Source organism: Dermacentor albipictus, chromosome 3 (genome assembly GCF_038994185.2).
Source record: "Dermacentor albipictus isolate Rhodes 1998 colony chromosome 3, USDA_Dalb.pri_finalv2, whole genome shotgun sequence".
NCBI classification, from domain to species: Eukaryota; Metazoa; Arthropoda; class Arachnida; order Ixodida; family Ixodidae; genus Dermacentor; species Dermacentor albipictus.
The window spans coordinates 807,800-829,689 of NC_091823.1; the positions used below are offsets into that span (position 1 = coordinate 807,800).

Here is a 21,890-nt window from a genome sequence, read left to right on the forward strand (position 1 = left end):
CTACGAAAAAGCTATCTTATACAGAAATCAGAAAAGGCAAATCAGGTGTATTATTACAAGTTGATGCAATACATTAAACAGAACAAATCGCAGTACATCTTGAATGTACCCTCCAATCCGCATTACAGCCTTCGACAACATAACATGAGAACACCAAAAATAAGAACCAATTACGGAAAACAACTAGTCAGTTACCAGGCACCTTCACTACTAAATCGCCTACGTGATTTTGAAGATGAAATTATAGAATATTCGAATAAATCATTCAAACATTTTCTCATCCTGAACAATATTGAGTTCGTCTGATTGGAACCACACTATAAATTGTCAGTCTTTTGTTTCTTTTGTTCTTTGGTTGTGGTTGGTCTCATACAAAATGCATCGTACTTTGAGTATCCTGTTAGTTTCTCATATTTCTTGTATACATGTTTTGTTTTCACGAAAACAATATTGTCTCGTGACTATTCCAGTTGATTTCAGTATGTATGTATGATACATGTTGCTGCGTACGGCCTGCGTGCCGAATTGTTGCGGGAGCAGAAGCCTTCGTCAGGCCACATGGCCTTTAGCTTCTGCTTCCTTTCTGTTGTAAACAGGAGAAATAAATTCATTCATTCATTCATTCAAATCAAGAATGATGCAATAAGCTCTCGACAACACTGCAGACTTTCTTGGCCAGTCTGGCCTCTCGCTTTCTGATAAGCCAGCTTACATCGACATCGGAAAAAGGACTAGAATCAAGAACTACTCCAGATTGCACATTGTGCTCCCAATAGCTGGATAAACATACCCGCAAGTCAGCAGGGAAGAAGTTTGGGCACGTTGGTGGGATACACACAACCTGGGATACATAGCGCAAGAATGACACGAGGACGAAGCAGGAACACGGGACGAGCGCTAACTTTCAACAATTTCAACAAAGCTTCCCTCTCTTAAAACAAACTGTTGTTGTCTATCACCACAGGAATAAGATAACGAGCGAAACTGTCGAGGCAGCTGAGACAGCTAGAGCAGGTGACGATAGTATTAGCATGCCATCTATTCTTTCAACAAAGAGCTTGAAATTTTGGGCATAGTAGTCACATGACTACTAAAGAAAGAAAGGCGTCAGGCAGGGAGATACGATCTCTCCAATGCTATTCACAGCATGTTTACAGGAGGTATTCAGAGACCTGGATTGGGAAGAAATGGGGATAAAAGTTAACGGAGAATACCTTAGTAACTTGCGATTCGCTGATGATATTGCCTTGCTTAGTAACTCAGGGGACCAATTGCAATGCATGCTCACTGACCTGGAGAGGCAAAGCAGAAGAGTGGGTCTAAAAATTAATCTGCAGAAAACTAAAGTAATGTTTAACAGTCTCGGAAGAGAATAGCAATTTACAATAGGCAGCGAGGCACTGGAAGTCGTAAGGGAATAAATCTACTTAGGGCAGGCAGTGACTGCGGATCCGGATCATGAGACGGAAATAATCAGAAGAATAAGAATGGGCTGGGGTGCGTTTGGCAGGCATTCTCAGATCATGAACAGCAGGTTGCCATCATCCCTCAAGAGAAAAGTGTATAATAGCTGTGTCTTACCAGTACTCACCTACGGGGCAGAAACCTGGAGGCTTACGAAAAGGGTTCTACTTAAATTAAGGATGACGCAACGAGCTATGGAAAGAAGAATGATACGTGTAACATTAAGGGATAAGAAAAGAGCAGATTGGGTGAGGGAACAAACGCGAGTTGATGATATCTTAGTTGAAATCAAGAAAAAGAAATGGGCATGGGCAGGACACGTAATGAGGAGGGAAGATAACCGATGGTCATTAAGAGTTACAGAATGGATTCCAAGGGAAGGGAAGCGTAGCAGAGGGCGGCAGAAAGTTAGGTGGGCGGATGAGATTAAGAAGTTTGCAGGGACAGCATGGCCACAATTAGTACATGACCGGGGTTGTTGGAGAAATATGGGAGAGGCCTTTGCCCTGCAAGTGGGCGTAACCAGGCTGATAATGATGATGATGAGTCACATGACTGCTTTTCCCCCTTCCTTCAGTGTGTCTGTTGCAGTGGTGTCCCAGTGAGTGTATATATGCTCCCCAGCTGCAATAAATCAATTGTTGAAATTTAGCGCTCGTCCTGTGTTCCTGCTTCGTCCTTGTGTCATTCTTGCGCTATGTATCCCAGTTTGTATATACTACCCGCAAGTCAGCATCCACAAATCCTCAGCTAGTGTAAGACCATGACGGCAGAGCAAGCACATGGCTGAAACAATTATGCCATGCCTGGATGCAAATTCTACACCTAGTAAAAAGAATAATCACGAAATCATGGGGGGTGGGCGAGTGGATACTATGGAAAATTGCAGATGCTGTGCTTGTGTCCAAGGTATTGTACGGTGTGAATTAGCAGCAGCACACAAAAAAGACAACTCATCGAATGCAGGCATCGGGTAATAACAGGTCTTTCCGACTTTACCATGCTTGCAGACCTCTATGAGAAAGAGCAAACGAACAAGCACCTAGACAGAGTAGAGTTGCAGCCTGCAGCACAAATTCTTTGCCTCAAGAGCTCAGAACCTGGTCCCAATATACTATGCCAGCTAGCATATAAGATGCAAAGATGACTGCCTTTCCCTTCAGAAACAACCTCGGGAGCACCTGAATTTGAAGCACAACAGGCCCATACCATGCAATATGGAGGCAAACAATTAGGCCAGGAGACTATATGCAACTGCCAAACACACAGAGGAGGTTGCTAATCATGAAGATGCAAGCAAACATCAGGCACACATTGTACACTGATGTGGCAATAGCAGTGTAACAATAGTATGACACTACATAAAACTAAACCCCTTATAAGCAAGTACCATTCCAGGTCATCCTACACCTAGAAAAGCTGAACTGAAAGCAATCAAAGCAGCACTTGTAGTGCAGATTACACACTGCACAACACTCTGCACATCTCCATGGACTCACCAGAAACTGTCTGGGCCTGCACATCACACGAGATTGTCGGGAAAATCAGGAGATTGACATGTGACTTGCATGTCAATGAGACGAGGAAGGCTCGTGCAACGAATGAAAAAGGGGCTCGCGCAAGGGAGTTCGTTTGAACACCAGCATGACTAGGGCCACAGGGCCTACAGCACCCACATCTACGAGTGATGCTCAACAGGCGTCCGTCTTCGGGACAGAGAATGCCTCAAGTCGTTGCATGGCCCGAGGCCTCGGAGCGGCCTGCTTCAACCTCGAACCCGCATCTACGTGCGAGGTTCAGGAGAGCGGGCGTCCGTCATCGAGACAAAGGGCGCCTCGGGTCGTCACCTTGCACAAGGCTTCAGATTGGCCTGCTGACATCTCGGAACCCCCATCTGCGCGCGAGGTTCAGGAGACCGGGCATCCGTCATCGAAATGAGCGCCTTGGGCCGTCGTCTTGCACGGGACCTCGGAGAGGCCTGTTGCCGTCTAAGGAGCTGTGGGCCGTCTACCTTTTCCTGCCCCATACTGCTGCGTCTACTTTTCCACGCCGGTCATCACTCAACTAGCGAGTGATCCACCTCAAATACTCTACGAGCCTCAACACACTCTGTACTTCGGCCGCAACCTTGTGAGACCACTTTTTTTTTTCCCCTGTTTACGAACAACCTTGCATGCGTGGTTCTTGTTGAATACAGTAAAAGCTCGTTAATTCGAACTTCAGTAATTCGAATTTCGGGATAATTCGAACTGTACGATTTGGTCCGGCCAAGCTCCATAGAAGTCCATGTATAAAAAAGCCCGTTAATTCGGACGTGAGTTGGTTCTGCACGGTTAATTCGAACTACGCGCTGCCGCGCCTGGGCGGCGTGCCGCCTGGCACATGGCCAGAGCAGGCCATGTCGCGAGGCTGCAGCGGCTGAGTTGCCTCCAAAATGGGGAGAGAAGGAAAAAGCGGGTAAAACCGGTGCCAGCACCCGGCGCAGAGGCTGGAGGGCAAGGGGTGACAGCTGTGGCAACAGCTACGCCCTCTCTCTACCTCCGAGAACTGCGGTTTCCGGTTTTGAGCCGCCGATCTCAGAGGCCTAAGAATCTTGTCGTATAGCTGCAGTTGTTAACCGATGGATGGCGCAACCAGCACAAAAAATACAGCGAATCCAGTACATCGCAGCGCCGCTAGCGCTCGAGAATTGAACGAATAGGAGGAGCCTTCGTCAACGTCTTTGTCCTGAACTCGCGGTGGTCTCGGCCGCTTTCGGCAGCCTCGAGTTTTCTGGTTTTCGGCGCGCTTACGACCTTTGTTGTGCGGATCGCTTGAAAAGTTAGGCCTCGGTGGTGTGCTTCGCCGTGCTGACGTGCGGTTTCAGAATGGCGTGCGCCCGCAGTAAATACTGCGCCAAAACACTGAAGGATAAATGCGACATCTTACGGGAAGTGGACGCCGGAGTCTTGTCGAAACAAGAAATCGCCAAGAAGCATGGGATACCGAAGAGCACGCTGTCCACTTATATAAAAAATAAGAAGGCGATTGAAGACGCCTTAGAGGCAGAAGTTGCCAGGGAAAGGAAGAGGATGCGGCTGGCAAAGTACCCCGACCTTCCATGAAAGGTACGACCTTGTGTTTCGTGCGGTGTCAGGGGAGATGAAGGCTGTTAACTTTGAAACATGTGAAAGTTGGCGCTCCGAGGTCCTACAGGCTCTACGGATTTTTTCAAACATTAAATTGAACTGGCGCCATGCCCTGCTGCTTCCTGGTCGCGGTGTCCTGTTTTTCTTCATTGCTTTCGTTAGTTCGAACTTCGTTTAATTCAAACTGAGATGGCGTCCCCTTGCGGTTCGAATTAACGAGCTTTTACTGTATATTCTTCGTGTTAATGTGCCGTCTAATATAATTGTCATGTGTTTCCTAATCATGCACCGTCTGCTCCATTTTCCTCGCGTCACATGACTTGCAATGTGATGATCCTAACCATCACATATATGGTGTCCGCGACAGGACCGCTCTTACGCTATTGAGAAAGGCATCACATTGCATATGCATGTCTGACGGGTGACGATGGAGACAGACAAGCTTACGGCAATTGGAAAAGAACTGGGGTTGACTGGCCTGGCACTGAAACAATGGATAGACGAAGAACGCACACGCGAAAGAGAAGCACATGAAGCACGTCTGGCTGAATGCAATGCAGCAAAAGAAGCTGATGCCGAAGCACTAGCTAGATTAAAGGCAGAAAGGGAAGTGCGCGAGCTCAAGTTAAATTTGAGAGAGTTAGATGCGACAGCGGGTAGCATGACTACTCTGTGGCTTACAGAGAGTGTGCACGCAGGCGCTACCGAGAGCTACCAAAGTCCGCACAAACTAATCCCAGCATTTAACGAAGGACGCAATGATTTGGATGCATAGGTTCAACGATATAAGTGCGTCGCAACAAGCCAAGGCTGGCCACAAGACAAAGGGGCCCTATCGCTAAGCCTCTGTTTGACAGGCGTAGCTCTAAGTGTTGTCGGCAGAATGGCACCTAATCATGCCATGGACTATACAACACTAAAAAAGACGCTATTGCAATGCTTCAGGTTCACGGAGGAAGGCTACAGAAAAACAAGTTTCGGTCGGCGAAACCCGATAATTCTGAAACTGGTAGACAGTTTACTGGCCATCTATTGGGATATTTTGATTACTGGCAAGAAATGGCCCAGATGGACCAGACATATGATGCTCTGCAAGACAAGATTGTCTCGGAACAGTTCCTGATGACTTGCCATGAGAAACCGGCAGTCTTTTTAAGAGAAAAGAATTGTCAGGGACTCGACAAGCTAACGGAAGCTACTGATCATTACCTGGAGGCGCAGGGGTTACTCAAACTTGTCAAAGGTAAAAACGAGAGAGACCCTAGCAAGCCACCAGGTCAAGCTCGACCTCCTGAGCGATAAGAAGAAAAGGAAAGACCATGCTGCTTTCTTTGTGGTAAACGTGGTCACAGAGCTGCTGATTGCTGGACCAATACGAAGGGTCCAAATACAAATACCTCTTTCTGCGTAAGACAGGTGACTGCTCCAACAAAGCCAACAGTATTGAAAAGGCTTCGTGCTCGATGCAGCAAGTAGATGTGTCCAAGGCAGTTAACGAAGAGACGCAGACCTTGTGCTGAGTTCCCAAAAGTTCGGAACGTGGGAGAACACAAATGCATAAACGAGACGAAAAGTCTATGCCTACTGCCGAAGATGTGCTTGAAGGACATCCCACTACTGTCTTGTGAGATACGGGATGCGACTCGATTATTGTCAAAAGGTCCCTCGTACCAGACAGTAAGCTCACAGGAAAAATTTCCTTGGCCTGTCTTCTAGACAGAACATTGTTGAAGCTGCCTAAAGCAAACGTGGAGATCGCGTCACCGTTCTTCACAGGCAAGACTCAGGTCTCATGCATGGACAATCCTTTATATGACATTGTCCTGGGAAATGTGAAAGGTGTGCGGAATGTCTCAAATCCTGACAATGAATGGAAAAGACATCTTTATACATTGGATGCTCCGGATGAATCATTTAGAGCTGAAGGTGGAAACTGTTCTACCAACCAATCCATCGCTGCTGACACTTTATCATCGGCTGCTAGAGAAACCAGGGACAAGTCGGAAGTGGCAGCGACAACCAGACAGACAAGATCAAATTCGTATCTGTTACCAGCATCAGCTATAAACCCCCTAGAAATCAGCCCAATCGACTTGAGAACCAGGCAAAGGGATGATGGCAGTCTACATAAATTCTTTGAAGCAGTGGACAAAGAGATGAAGACTAGGTTCATCGACATCCAATTCTTTGTAAAAGAGGGAATTCTTTACCGAAAGTACACACTGCGGTCAAAGAAACAAATGGAACAGCTTGTCGGGCCCAGAAGTCTTCGTCACTTTGTGATGAAAATGGCTCACGAAGGAATCCTCACAGGACATCCAAGGAATAAAGTGAACCACAGACCGTGTGTGCGAAGAGTTCTGTTGGCCTGTAGTCCAACCAGACATCACGCAATTTGTTAAACTGTGCGATACGTGCCAGAGGATTTTTCCAAAACATTTAATAGGTCGAGTACCATTGGGATACACTCCCATCATTGATACCCCATTTAAGAGAGTTGCCACTGACATTGTGGGACCATTATCTCCCATGTCAGAGAAAGGGAATAAGTTCGTTCTAACAATGGTTGATATGGCAACGTGGTATCCTGATGCTGTGGCACTGCCTAGCACTGAAACAGAAAAAATCGCTGAGGCACTTCTGGAGATGTTCTCTCGTTCAACAGCACCCTTAAACAAATGATTAGACGAATGTGTCAAGAGAGACCGAAAAAATGGGCCCGGTACTTGGCACCATTGCTTTTTGCTTATAGCGAAGTTCCTCAGTCAAGCATGGGTTTTGCACCCTTTGACATTGGCCGTTATGTCAGAGGGCCCATGGTGATATTGAAAGAATTATTGGCATGTGATCATTCTGATGATGACGCAAAAATCTCATACGGGTATGTAGTTGAGCTGCGGAAGCATCTTGAAGACACTTGTCGTTTAGCCAAGGAGGAGCTTCAGGAAGCAAAACTTGTACAGAAGAACCACTACGACTGGAAGACCAGACCACGTCATTTAGCTGTTGGAGACAAGGTTCTGCTACTGTTCCCTTCGGACAACAACAACTTGGTTCTTACGTGGAGAGGGACATTTATTGTACTTGAAAGGAGAAATGACGTCAATTATGTTATTGACCTCAGAACAAGGACGACACTATTCCATGTAAATTTACTGAAAAAGTATGAGGAATGGCCACCTATATCACCACCATTACCGGAAGCATCAGCTGCTTGTCAGATGGATGACACCTGACTTTTCCAAACATTTCGTACTTTGCACCGACGCATCATCAACAAGTATAGGTGCCATACTTATGCAGCGTCATGAAGGAATTCTAAACCCGGTATCATATGCAAGCCGCTGACTACAACCACGAGAAGTTGCATATTCAACAGTTCAGCGAGAAGCCCTAGCTTTTACGTGGGCCATCCAAAAGCTTCACATCTACTTCGTTGGACGCATGTTCATATTACAGAGCAACCACAAGCCTTGTTTACATCAAGTCGGCCAAGCTCATCAACAGCCGTGTCTTACGTTGGAGCCTCATACTTACGGAGGATGACTTCTCGGTTGAGTATATTAAAGGCAGTGAGAATGTAGGCGCAGACTATATGAGCCGGTTGCCAAGCACGTGAAGAGTGTGTCAGCGGAAACATGATGTATTAAAAGCATGCACTTCAAACCGGTGTAACTTTAATGTTGAGCAACATTTTCTGGCAGGTTAGTTTAATGGAGTTTTTTCATCCTATATCATGGTGTTGTGACTTGTAAATGTTATGCCGAGTGTGCGGTGCTCAGAACTGTAGTGCTGTGTTAAGTTTTACGTGTACTTATACGTACCGAGTGTGCGGTGCTCAGAACTGTGGTGCAGTGTTAATGCTCTTGTGGTGCCTGTGTGCTACGGTGCACCAATGTATATCAAGTACCCTCAAGTTCTTTGAACGAAATAACTTTTTTAAGTGGGGAGTTATTGTGAAGAAGTACTCACAAAGTACGGAACACCAGAGCAGACGACATTGCGGCTGTCCTCAACAAGAAGAAAAGAAAGGCAAGGGTGGCTTGTGCAGCGAATGAGAAGGGGCTCGCACAACGGAGATCGTTGGAACGCCGGCACAACTAGGGCCGCCGGGCCTACGGAACCCACATCTACCGGTGAGGTTCACTTGACCAGGCGTCCGTCTTTGGGACAGGGAACGCCTCGGGTCGTAGCACGACACGAGCCCTTGGAGCGGCCTGCTGCAGCCTCGAACCCGCATCTATGCGCGAGGTTCGAGAGAGCGAGCATCCGTTATCAAGACGAGGAGCGCCTCGGGTCATCGCCTCGCACAAGGTCTCAGGTCAGCCTGCTGACATCTCGGAACCCACTTCTATGCGCGAGGTTCGAGTGACCGGGCATCTGTCATTGAAACGAGCGCCTTGGGCCGTTGTCTTGCACAAGACCTCGGAGCGGCCTGTTGCCATCTATGGAGCGCACTGGGCCGTCTACCTTTTCCTGCCCCATACTGCTGCGTCTACTTTTCCACGCCAGTCATCACTCTACCAGTGAGTGTTCCACCTCAAAGACTCTACGAGCCTCACCACACTCCGGACTTCAGCCGCAACCTCGTGAGACATTTTTTTTTCCTGTCTACGAACAACCTTGCATACATGGTTCTAGTTGAATATATTCTTCGTGTTTACGTGTCGTCTAATATAATTGTCGTGTGTTTCCAAATCATGCACCGTCTGCTCCATCTTCCTCGCGTCACACGCCTTGCTACGTGACGATCCAAACCATCATAATGGGAAATCTTCACCACATGTTCGGTTCCACCAATGTATGTGGATGGTGGTGGACTAGGCTATGCATAGAAGCAGACGTGCAGACATCACATGCTAATGTGGAAAACGAAGTCACTGACAGTGTGCCAGCGGGCAATAAGCTTGCCCGCTCATGCACTGACTTTAGTGATGGTTATCGAGTCCCTGAGCGTCACCTGCAGCTCTGTTTGAGTGCAGCAAAGGTGACCGAGATGCTGCGCAATAATTATCGGGCTAGACAACATGACCCTTAGTGTAGCAAACTGCCATACTAAGCAATCCTATGTCAGTAAATACTTCAAGTAGTCCTGCTACACATAAAATAAATGTAACATGCTTGTGTCACACAGTTCTGCTCTTCTTTTTCTGGGCTTTTCTTTTTATCAGTTCATTCGAAATATGCTTAATTTGAAGAATTTCTGCAGACCAGCGGACTTTGAATTAACCAAAATTTTACTGTACCTTGCTATTGCTATCAATGCTTGCCTTTTGAGTGAAACTGTGACTTTTTAAACCTCGATTATCTCCTGCGTAAGGAAAATGCCAGTGCAACACATCAGCAGACTGTCTGCTGACAGTAGTCAGCCATGCAAGCTTGCATCAGTGGCCTGTCCAACTCATCGTAGTATGACATAAACCTCACACCAAAATCGGCCTACTGTCTTGCTCATGTGACAGAACCTAAACAAAACAATAAACTGTTAGGGAAGCTGTTACTTACGAAGTTTATGGCAAGGCTGAGCTGACTCGTTTATTACACATAATGAAGCAGTGTTTCCTTTTCATCATCATCCTCATTAGTATCGTAGATGTGTCTCCAGTCCTGAGGTTTTGCTCCCAGGCAGCGCCATTCACAAAAGTCAGCCAAGTTCTTGAATGGTCCCATGCTGGAACGCAATGCAACATGTCATTTCATAATCAAAGGGATGACTTTCTAACAGATACAGACTTATTGCTAGTCACTTTTGTATAACTAGTACATAACCTACAGCTTTGAATGAGTCATAAGTGCGCTGAAGCTTTACTCCAAGTGGCTTAGGAAGTCGCACAAGACACTTGGACAAATAGTTCACTACAATAAATAACTTCATTGTGGGGTAATGACACCACAGAAAGTAAACGAAGATGGATAAGGGCACTCAGGACACAAGTGCCGACTCTCAACTCAAGTCTTCCTCAAAAAACAGAAAATACAGTAAAACTTTGGTGATACGTTCACAGCCTGTATGACTTTCGGTGTGATACGAGTTCGTAATATTCTCCTGCTGAATACATTGCATAGAATGCGCAAGACATTGGCTGCTCTGAATGCGTTACCGCGCCGCTGCAGATCATACAAATGCACAAGCCACGGCCACAGCGCCAGCAGAGCCAGTGGAGTGGCCAGCGCAGTGGGATACCAAATGCTCGTAGTTGCCACACAACTGCCTACGTTACACGACTGTGGAATATTTCATTGGCTCCTTGTTGAGTGGACCAAACCATGCCCGGTGGGCACAGGGGGTAGGATGATAGGAAGTGTGAGAGAGCATGATGTCAGCCAGTGAGCTGTCTTCAAGAGCCTGCCGGTTTGTTCTCTGGAGTGATTCCACGAGAGATCAAACATGCATGTCCGCTTGATATTTTTGTTTTGCCAGTTTTTTTTATATGTCATGTAGGAATATTCAAACTGCACGGAACTGAAAATTTTGTTCCCAAGAAGCATTTCCAGCAAGCCAAAAAATATTTGAAGGTGGCGGCGCGAGCGCCCTTCTATTGCTTATCACAATATTTTCCGATTTCACAGCCAAATTAAATGCGAACTAAGAACATTGTGTCAAAAACCTTTTCTGCTCATTTCATACGCTTCACAGTAAATTAGTTTCATGCATTTCTTATGGTGACCACAAACTAAAATGTTTTTTAAATTTCAAACATGGCCAAAATCAGAAAAAATGTGTAACTTTGACACATCTTCACGCAATTTCTATTTCACACAGAAACTTGAAAAAAAGTGTCGAACATAGAACGTTTTTATTGTAACATTTATGCAAAATATTATCTTCCTACATGAAACACAAGAGAAGAAAATAGAGTTAAACAAGTTTTTTCAAAATCTCATTTTAAAAAGAACCCCTGTTCCAATTTTTGAAAACATTTTGGATGGAAAAACGTAGGTGCAACATGTTTCCTCATTTGCTTTATTCACAAATGAGCAGTAAAGTTTTCGACGACATTTTTAGTTAGCATTTAATTCGGCCATGCAATGGAAAATATTGTGGTAAGCAATAAGAGGATGCTCGCGCTACCACCTTCGAATATTTTTTTGGCTTGCTGGGAATGCTTTTCATGAATAAGACTTGCGGTTCCATGCAGTTTGAATTTTCCTACATGACATGTAAAAAAACCAGACAAAAGAAAAATATCAAGCGGACATGCATGTCTGATCTCTTGTGGAATCACCCCTCTGTGGGTTGAGGGCAGACATGCACATCCCCCCACACCTTGTTGGCCCAATATTGGTTTTATTTCCTTTATTTTTTGCTATTTTTTTTTTGCACTTATTTGGCTCTTCCCCCAAGTAGCACAGATCACACATTTGCATGCCGTTTGTTCATCTTGCATGTTCTGTTTGTGAAAACACGGGGAATGTGGGAGATGAAAATTCAAGATGATGAGCAAAATGAGAACAAGGTAAAATCGGGAGGCATCATTTCGACAAGTGGACTTGTCTTTTTCAAGGCAACGTATGCTTTCGTTGGCACAGTACATATAGATAGGGCTCTTCTACAGGGGAGAGGGTGGGTAAGCCATGTGGGCGAGGTAATGACCGAGGGTGTGTTAGCGGCGCAGGTGCAGAATTGAGAATAAAGGGTTGCTGCGCACAAGGCTGGCGACAAGGCCGTGTGTATAGCACTCCTCTATTATCTGCTTCGCTGGAGTTCATGGGCTATCGTCTCTCTGTAAGAGATAATAAAAGGAACGGCTGAAAATAGTGCTTGTGAAAAAAAGATAAATTACTGAAATGGAATAAATAACAAACAAAAGGAAAGGAAAGAAAGAAAGGGAGGGGAAAAGACACTACGCAACCAAACTAAGTGTTGTCGCCTGTAGCTTGAAATTCAGCATAGTGCACAGATTCTAAAGCTCTATTTGAAATGTTTGTGCCTATTGGTTGCAATGTCTTGAACTTATGGATAAGGTATGATTCTCTGCATTTTCTGTCTCCTTCAGAACGGAAATTTTACTGTAAGATGTAGAGTTTAAGTTCATCAAAGTTATAATCTGGTTGGTTGAAAAGCTAAGCAACAGCTTTGGGAAGCTTTTTAGCTGTATCCGTGCAATGTCTGTTTAATCTGATATTCATTGATTGTCCCGTTTCACCGATACATTGTTTCTTACAAAATGAACGTTCAAGCATATAAATCACATCCAAACTCATACAAGTAAAGCTAGTTTTCCCTTCGTGTGTATAACTATTTGCAGTGCTTTTAATTTTAATGTTACCTTGAATGTGCCTGCAGGTTTTGCACCTGGGGCGACAACATGCTCGTATAAACCCCCGTAATCGAAGCGTTGTCGAAATGTTGGCTCTTGCTTTTACTTTGTTCTCATTTTGCTCATGTTCTCTTTGTCTGATTTGGTTTGCACAGTACGGGAGGAGGCTTTTGTGCTGTTCATCACCATCATGTCGTGAAACTGAAAGCCTCTGTTTTCAGGGAGAAGTTGGACATTTTGCAGAAGGTCGAAGGTCGAAAGAAGAGGACTAACCTCAACAAAAAGCTAGGCTAGGCACCATCCACCCTGTGCCCAATCAACAGTTAATGTGACCAGATAATGAAGAATGTTCAATGCTTTGCTGTCAATGCTAAAAACTTAAAATGCAAGAACTGCACATCTTGTGCAGCTCAAGGAAGCTCTCCTAATATGGTTTAAGGCAGCCCTGGCAAGCGGAGTCAACATCGACAGAAAGGTATTGCACAAGAAGCCCGGCAACATTACACTCCCACTTGATGTGAAGGACGTCCTAACCTGCAGGGGTTGGATCCACCGGTTTAAAGCAAGGCACAGACTTGTTTACGAATCTGTAAGCTGCCGCCATGAACTATTGGATGGAGACTACTTCAACCTAATCTCCTCGCTGTGTACGAGCCACATGAAATGAGCCACATGGTACGAGCACCTCCACCAAAAATGTTACGGGGTTAAAAGCAGTCAGATGTATATTTACAGAATATTTATAATAATCGTAGCAACCGACAAGATGGTCCTAAGTCCTAAGCGTCGTCTTCTTCCGATCAAGCTGACAACATCTTCTTCGTCAGCATGTCACAATATGTTTAAAGGGACCCTGAACTTGAAGTTAAAATAGACTATTTAACAAATATTTTACTACCAAGAGTACTTCAAGCGTTCAGCAGAAGGGGAGTTATCGCCAATCAAATGTTCCCTATGTGGTGCTTCCACTCCTTCAATGACTTGTACTCAGAAGGCTACGGCAGAGAGGGGCTTGCCCACAATGCTCTGCCTACTGAATGTCACCATGGCGCGCAGTTCAAATTTGACTTTGGATGTTCATGTAGACGTCACTACTTCCGATTTTGGCACCTACGATGCGCCAAACACGGTTATCCTCAGTGAGCTGCAGTGCGCTCAGCCAGCGGACTTGTGGTGTCACCATGCTGCAGCCACGGTACCTACACTACGTAGCAGACTGCAGCTACGTGCAACTATGCTGCTTACGCACCGCAGCTTTTGCTTTGAGCACGACAGGGCTTGAGTACATGCTCACGCTCATATGCTTCAGTCTGGCTGTGCTATGCGGTGCGGACCAGCTTTGTCCTGCACTGGCTTGGCTGACGGATAGTAGCCACATCCAACTTGCACATTTTGAAGCTCAATACGAAGTGAAGTCTGCCAAGGTGTCTAACCAAGAGCAGCCAGGAGTGAGCGTGTGATGGCAAGCATGCATGTGGTCCGGCCATAAGTTTCACATGGTTCGAGGCTATACTCGTGGACAACTTTTCTTGGCTACGAAGCGAAGGCTACGAAAACTAAGCAAGCCTCTTTCATCGCTGCTGGGAGTAGTCCCGCAGTTTTGCTCACGTTTTCTTACGTGGGAAATAGGGAACAATACTTGTTTTTTTACAGCACCTACTTTGAAACAATACGTAACATTCACCAGTCAAATATTGGTATTTTATTGTACTTTTAGTTTGCTTTTCGAGTTTTTGCACACCTGAGACCATCGCACGTTCTGCACATTCATCAAACGCAAAATGATGCCCGTGTCTTCTGGCGAGTGTTCGTCGCTTGCTGTCCTGCCAATCAACTCTCCAAGAGGCTGTTTATTAACTTTAGCAACTAAAGACTGTTGAAGCACACAAAAAAAGTTTTTCCAGCGTCTGCACGGAAACCAAGCGAGCCCATCTGAAAATCACAACCATCGGCACGTACAAACAAGTGAGCGAGCCGACTGCTGTGCTGGCTCTACCGACGGCACCGTTGGTAGCGCATCGACATATGGCTGCTTTGGAGCTTCAAAGCAGGCTGCGATGCTGGCTGCTCATAACATGGTACATATTGTATGTGAATAAGCATTGATTCACGTTGAGTTATTGTATCTGCCTTGACTTGAGAAGTTGTGCGAGATTGGCGAAACTGAAACAGGTGCCGAGCGTGCCCGGACTATATTGTGTACGAATACAGTCATGTGCCCCTGCAGCTTTCGCTTCATAGCCAAGAAAAGTTGTCCGCGAGTATAGTCGAGCGTTTAAGAACTAGTCGAAATTAGTGTGTCTCAACAACTAAGACAAAGAAAAGTAGGACGGCCAAAGTTTAATTCCTACGCAGGCGGCCGCAGCCGAGCATGAGCAGATGATAGTCAACTTCTTCAAAAAGTACGCAACTAGTATTATTGAAATTCGAAAGCAGATTTTTGCTTACTTTAGCCTGATTATTAAACTGTGACAATAAATACCGTATTTACACGACTGTAAGTCGACCCCCCCATATCGCTTGTGACAGGGGAAAAAAAAAAGAAGAGCATACTTGAGGGCGCATTCAATAACGAAAATTTATTAGCAGCTGACATGGTCACTGGACTACTCGTCTTCACTTGTGCCATCGTCCTCACTAGTGCTGCCATTGTCCTCGCTGCTACAGTTCCACAGTGCGTCGTCGTCCAGCGAAATTTCACATTTGGCAAACGACTGCACCACGACACCTTGTGGAACAGCAGCACATGCCGAGTGCACCCAACCACATGCAGCCATCAGGGAGGCTCTTTTGACAGGTCCGGTCGGCGTAAGTTCGCGGTCTTCTGCTGCCAGCCACTCGTACTCACGGCGGAGCAGGTCCTTAAAAGGCAAAGATCCGGGCTTATTTCATTGCCATGTCGCACTTCACTGGCAAGGATCGATCACACATTTCAGCCACATACGCTGCAAGCTTGGCCGACAGCTCGAGAAAGCGTCTAGACTTTGATCCGTGGGAAATTCTTTGCTTGCCGTCACAGATGAAAATTTTGCTTCGCTGCAGTTGCCACTCTCACACCACCTGTTCAGAAACATCGAACTTGCTGCCCGCTGCGCAGTGATTTGTTTCTTTGGCGTAAATGATGGCAGCCCTCTTGAACGCTGCTGTGAATGAGCGCCGAATGTTTAGTGGGCCTGGAGCACTCATGACGACTGAGGAAGTATGGTAGTAGCACGTAGCCAGCAGTCAAGTCGAAAGCATCAAACTAAGAGCTACAGGGAAAGAGAAACACATGAGAGGTGTCTGCTCTTCTATGAACTATAGATACTCCTCACAAGTGCCGCCTATCTGAAGGTGCCACTGCGAATAGAACAGCGGCACTTCCATCAACTATTGACCCCCCCAGCCCCCCTGGAGTGTTGCGTGAACTGTAAAAATCTCAAAAAATGTTTAAAAACTCTTTCAAAAAGCGAATGAACTTGAGGGATAGCGAAAAGCTATGGGTAGGGCCATAGAGCAAACATATTGTAACTACGTTGTAGCTCACCTTGTAGCTCCCCTAATATCTCGTTGGTCTTGCTTTTTTGGTGGTGCCATGTTTTGGTTTCGATTGTAAGTCGAGCCTCCCCGCACTTCAGATTTTTAAACTTAAAGATTGGTCGACTTATAATTGTGTAAATACGGTGTGCACTGTAACAGTAGGAAGCGCACTAATCTAAAACATCCTTCTTAATTGATGTCAGATAGTGGAAAATAACAGCCATACAGGAATCTGCTATACGACAAAATAAAGCATCGAGAAAAGACTGAGGAGCAGGCTTGTGTTGAAAAGAGAGCATCTGAGAAAAAGCTGACTTTGCGCTCCGTTTGCGAGCTCAACGTGCCGTGCATGACTGCAAAGTTTGGCAGTTGAGGGGTGGTTCAGAACCCGTTTAACATAGATGAAGTCAGACTATCTTACAATTTGCAGCTAAATAAGGGCATCTGTTTTAAAGGAAAAGCATGGAAAGGTGGCCAAGAAAAGTAAGTAGTAGAGTACAGTTTGTTTTGCTGTTCTGATGGGCTAGAAAAGGTACAGCTAACAATCGTTGGCTGCTACCTGAATCAAAAGACTAGCGCAAATAACAGGGACACAGACAGAGAAGACGACAGGACGAGCGCTAATCCTTTAGCGCTCGTCCTGTCGTCTTCTCTGTCTGTGTCCCTGTTATTTGCGCTAGTCTTTTGATTAATGATGACACACCAACTAGCCCAGCTTTCTGCCTTGATTGCTACCTGAAGCCCCACTGCTTCAAAATGGCAGGTAGTTTGTTTTGCATTTACAAGGCCACCTGCAAGGCCTGGATGACCTCTGCCTTGTTCACAGATTTTTTTTTTACCTCTCTCAAAATATACAGCCAAATATACAGCCAACACAGGAAGATGTGTTCGGTCTTGGATCAATGCAACGAAAGGTGCCTCCCTTCAAATGACAAAAAGGTTCTTTTTTTTTTTGCGCCCAAATACAATGAGCCATTTACAACTGCTGGACACGGATATCCTTTGGAATGCCAAGTATTATTTTAACTCTCTTGGTGTGTCATTTGCAGGGTAAAGTTAGAATGGAAATACAAGGAACTGAACATTCGCATCCTAGATCATGATGCGATACATTTCATTGCGATGAGCTGCAACTGCATCTCGCCAACTACAACAGCCAAATGTTTTGTAAAATGCTGCTTTGGCAAGCTACCTGAAGAAAATATGCAAGAGCCAGCAGTTGCAATTGAAGATCGAAATGTGCTCGGAGTTAAAGGGGCACCAAGGACAATTTTGTTACCTGGTGGCCTGTGGATTGCACACCGTGGACGGCATTGCACAAGAAGTTTCCCCATCACAGCCTGATGTTTTGAACAGTGAGGATGAATACGACAACCGCTGCAGAAACAATGAATACAGCGGCCGAAATGCTCCATACTAGGACGTGCCGGGGCATGCAGGGGCATGCGAAAACATTCAGAGAGGACATATTTTTACTAGAGGTGCGTGAATCCTGAATAGTAGAATACAAGGGTTCAAGAACCCACTGGTGTGACTTGACTGATCCATGGCAGCACAGTGAAATTTCTGTTCATCAACTGCTGCACAATGAAAGTGACTGTTGCATTTTAGAGCCTTGAATAGCTGCACAACGACAGTTGCCGATCCTCCCAACATGCAACCAGGTCATAACTGCATCGTTACAAAGATGGTGAGCGTAAGCAGCATTGCCAGATGCATTATTACTATCCCCTACTGCTCATTGTAGCTGCACTCACAAGCCAAGTTTTACACTCATCATTGCATAATAAGGGTATCTTTTGTAAAGGCACAAGACTACAGTTGAACACAGTTTTTTTTAGAAAAACAAGAAGAGCAGGGGTACTTGCTGTTGGGATAGTTGGTGCATGTCAAACAATAATGAATTTAGTGCCAAAACCACTATCACGGAGAGGGAAGGACATAACAACAAAAAATGCATGTATGGTATGCATACATTATAAAGAAGAATACATTTTATATGCTTACTGTCGGCGAAAATAAACAGTTGAAAGTAAGCACTTCTCTCCCCCTCTCCCTACAGTGATCATGTTCTCGGCGCTAAATTCATTATTCTTCAAAAAGACAGCAGATAAACGTGAAAGAAATAGCTCCTTCATTTAAAAAAAATTTTCCAAACTTACTTGAATGGGCTAATTACACGTCCTGAACTGCTCCGCCTGAAGTGTGGATACCGGTTGCAGTTCATGCGTTCATTGGTGGTCATGGCTAACCACACCATCTGAAAGAAAGCCAACACTATAAGTTGAAGCCTATTTAGACAAATCTACTGCATTTTGAGCATTCCCTTTTAATGCGTTGACATTCTCAGTGTACTTCACATACTGTCGGAGTGCCAACTATTATGTTTGTATGTATGTATGTATGTATGTATGTATGTATGTATGTACCTATGTATATTTGTACCTAACTGATTCGAATGGACAGCACATCGGGCTGCTGTGTTGAGGTAGTAGGGTTCGAAACCAACCATCGGACCAACTTGACTCACTGAGTATGTGGCAATGTGTACATACGTGCTGCTCTTCAATGAACCTCTTTGATGCCAACTTGGATCACTCGGAATGTGCCACGCTACAATGACGAAAAATATCCATTCTCCCATGCTGAACGGAATCAAACCCTTACTCAAAGACATCAACCCAACGCATTAGCAGACTGCACCACAAATACACTGGGTGTGGGCCGCTTGAAGGTCTTTCACGCTAAAAGCTCACCGTGAATGCACTGGGTATGCCCCGCTCTTCAATGAGCCTCTCATCAACTTGGGTCCCCAAGTATGTGCCCCTTACTGTGCAGAAAGCAAGGGAACAATTCTCAGGCACTGCCATGCCATGCACCTTGTCTTGGCAGTCGTGCGCCGACTTCTTGGCAGTGCCACTAGATGGCACAGCGTGTAGCATGTTTAGAAAGAAATGCAAGAGAGGAGCCTGGTCGTCACATGCCGTGTTTCTCAGCATTCGCACATGCCATGCATTTCGGAGGCCACGTGTAGGCTTTGCAGGTGCCTGATGACGGTCAGCAAAGAAGCACAAAAGAGGAGTCTCACTGCAGTACACACCTGATACATAACGCATTTCGACAGTGGCAGTACATTGTGTCACTATATTGATTAAATGCTAACACATTACCATCCCCAGACATCGTGAGATGGGTTCCATTGCCTTTATTTGAAATACACTTTGTGACCTGTGTTTACAAACCTGACTACAGAGCCAACCAAGTAGCAATCTATTTCTTAGCCTAACACAAACAGTGCTGCTGGGGTGTTGCCATCAGCCTCAGATTAATGAGCACACGGTGCTGAAAGACCATTCCTGGTGGCCTAATACTACTGGTGACAACAGTGTGGCACCTCAATGCAGACTGATTATGCAAATGCATGCTGTGCGGCCTCAAGGAAACAACATAGCTCAACACTTTTGTGCAACCACAGCAAGGTGTGCTGGGCACTATGTCACTCTGTCTGGCTGCGCCAAGAGTGGGTTAAGACTTGCTTTCATTTTTTTTTTTTGTGCTGAATGCTGAAATTTGGTATATACATTAAGGTAACATGGGGAGCCGAAACATAAATTTTCAAATGAATATCTTTAACAAATTTTGTTTTATAAGAAATTACATACTGGTTGCTTGTGAAAAGCCTAACACGCAACGAAAGATGCTAGAGGGGCGGAATCACTTGTAATACTTGCTTAGATGCGCAGTTCAGGTCAAGACAGAGCAATAATTTTTTTAAGTAGTTTACAATTCTTATATTCAAAATTACATGCACACTGCTATATATGACCAAACAGTGTTGTGTGAAAATAATAGAATAATAAAAAGAGGATTCACATCAATTTGAAGAGAGAAAGAGTAAAATTGGTCAAGAACAGGTCAACTTACTCAGTAAGAGTAACGCAGTAACCTATTCAGTAACAGCAAACAGTAAAAGCAGAGAAATTCAGGCTGGTGCTTCCAAACAATTATGCAGCCTCAGGACGTAGAGATGAAGATGACATAGAGGTAATAAATGAAACCGTAACTAGGCTGGCTTCAGAAGCAGCAACTGAAGTGGGAGACAAGGCACGAAGGCAACCAGTAGGCAAGCTCTAACAAGTAACAAAGGACCTAAAAAAAAAAAAATGACGAAGAATGAAAATGTCCAACTCAAGAGATAAGATAGAATTCGCAGACTGTAAAAACTGATCAACAAGGCGAAAACAAGGGATATTTGAAATTATAATGCGAGAAAAACTGAAGAAGCCATAAAAAATATACGCAGCCTGAAATAAGTGAGAAGGAAACTTGGCATACGACAAACCAAGATGCATGCACTGAAAGATAAGTAGGGTAATATCATCAGCAACCTCGAAAGTATAGTACCAGCAGTGCAAGAATTCTATACTGACTTGTACAGTACCCAGAGGAGTCAGGATACCACCATTCGAAGCAGTAATGAACAGGATGCAAAGACTCCTCCTGTAGCTAGTCACGAGGTCAGAAGGGTCTTGCAAGACATGAAACAGGGAAGAGCGGCAGGAGAAGATGGAATAACAGTCAATTTAATCAATGATGCAGGGGACATAATGCTTGGAAAACTGGCGGCTCTTCATACGAAGTGTCTATAGACTGCAAGGGTCCCAGAAAACTGGAAGAATGCAAACATTATACTAATCCACAAAAATGGAGACGTTTAAGAATTGAAAAATTATAGGCCCATTAGCTTACTCCCAGTATTATATAAAATATTTACCAAAATAATCTCCAATAGAATAAGGGCTACACTGGACTTTAGTCAAGCAAGGAAACAGGCTCGCTTCAGGAAGGGATACTCTACAATGGATAACATCCATGTCATTAATCAGGTTATCGAGAAATCCGCAGAGTACAATAAGCCTCTCTATATGGCTTTCATAGATTATGAAAAGGCATTTGATTCAGTGGAGATACCAGCAGTCATAGAGGCATTACGTAATCAAGGAGTACAGACTGCTTATGTAAAGAGCTTGGAAAATATCTAGAGGTTCCACAGCTACCTTAATTCTACATAAGAAAAGCAGGGAGATACCTATAAAGAAAGGGGTTGCACAGGGAGACAGAATATCTCCAATGCTACTCACTGCATGCTCGGAAGAAGTATTCAAGCTATTACTGGGAAGGCTTAGTAGTAACGATCCACAGTAAATATCTCAGCAACCTTCGGTTGCTGAGATATTCTAATATCCGATATAGCCGATATTCTAATCGACATTCAGAGAAAAAAATGGAGCTGGGCAGGTCATATAATGCGGCGGTTGGATAACCGTTGTACCATTAGGGTTATAGAATGGGTATCAAGAGAAAGGAAACGCAGTCGAGGACGGCAGAACTCAAAGTGTAGTGATGGAATTAGGAAATTCGCGGGCACTAGTTGGAATCGGTTGGTGCAGGACAAGGGTAATTGGAGATCGCAGAGAGAGGCCTTCGTCCAGCAGTGGACATAAAACAGGCTGATGAT

The 21,890-nt window shown here is 44.9% G+C and overlaps 1 protein-coding gene across 3 annotated transcripts in view; it reads right to left on the bottom strand.

Moving 5' to 3' along the window:
• Hip14 (palmitoyltransferase Hip14) overlaps positions 1 to 21,890 on the bottom strand; it is a 126,157-nt gene that overhangs the window by 23,406 nt on the left and 80,861 nt on the right. For 2 of the 3 annotated variants that reach the window (XR_011512578.1, XM_070534916.1), the window contains exons 13-14: positions 18,535 to 18,632; positions 10,098 to 10,263 (exon numbers count right to left, since the gene is read on the bottom strand). Coding sequence is in view for 2 of the 3 variants with exons in the window: in XM_070534916.1 (XP_070391017.1) it covers positions 10,131 to 10,263; positions 18,535 to 18,632 (231 nt within the window). In the remaining variant the exon portion in view is untranslated. Of the gene's footprint in view, positions 1 to 10,097; positions 10,264 to 18,534; positions 18,633 to 21,890 lie in introns of those variants that run through there. The other variant, XM_070534917.1, reaches the window with a different exon arrangement.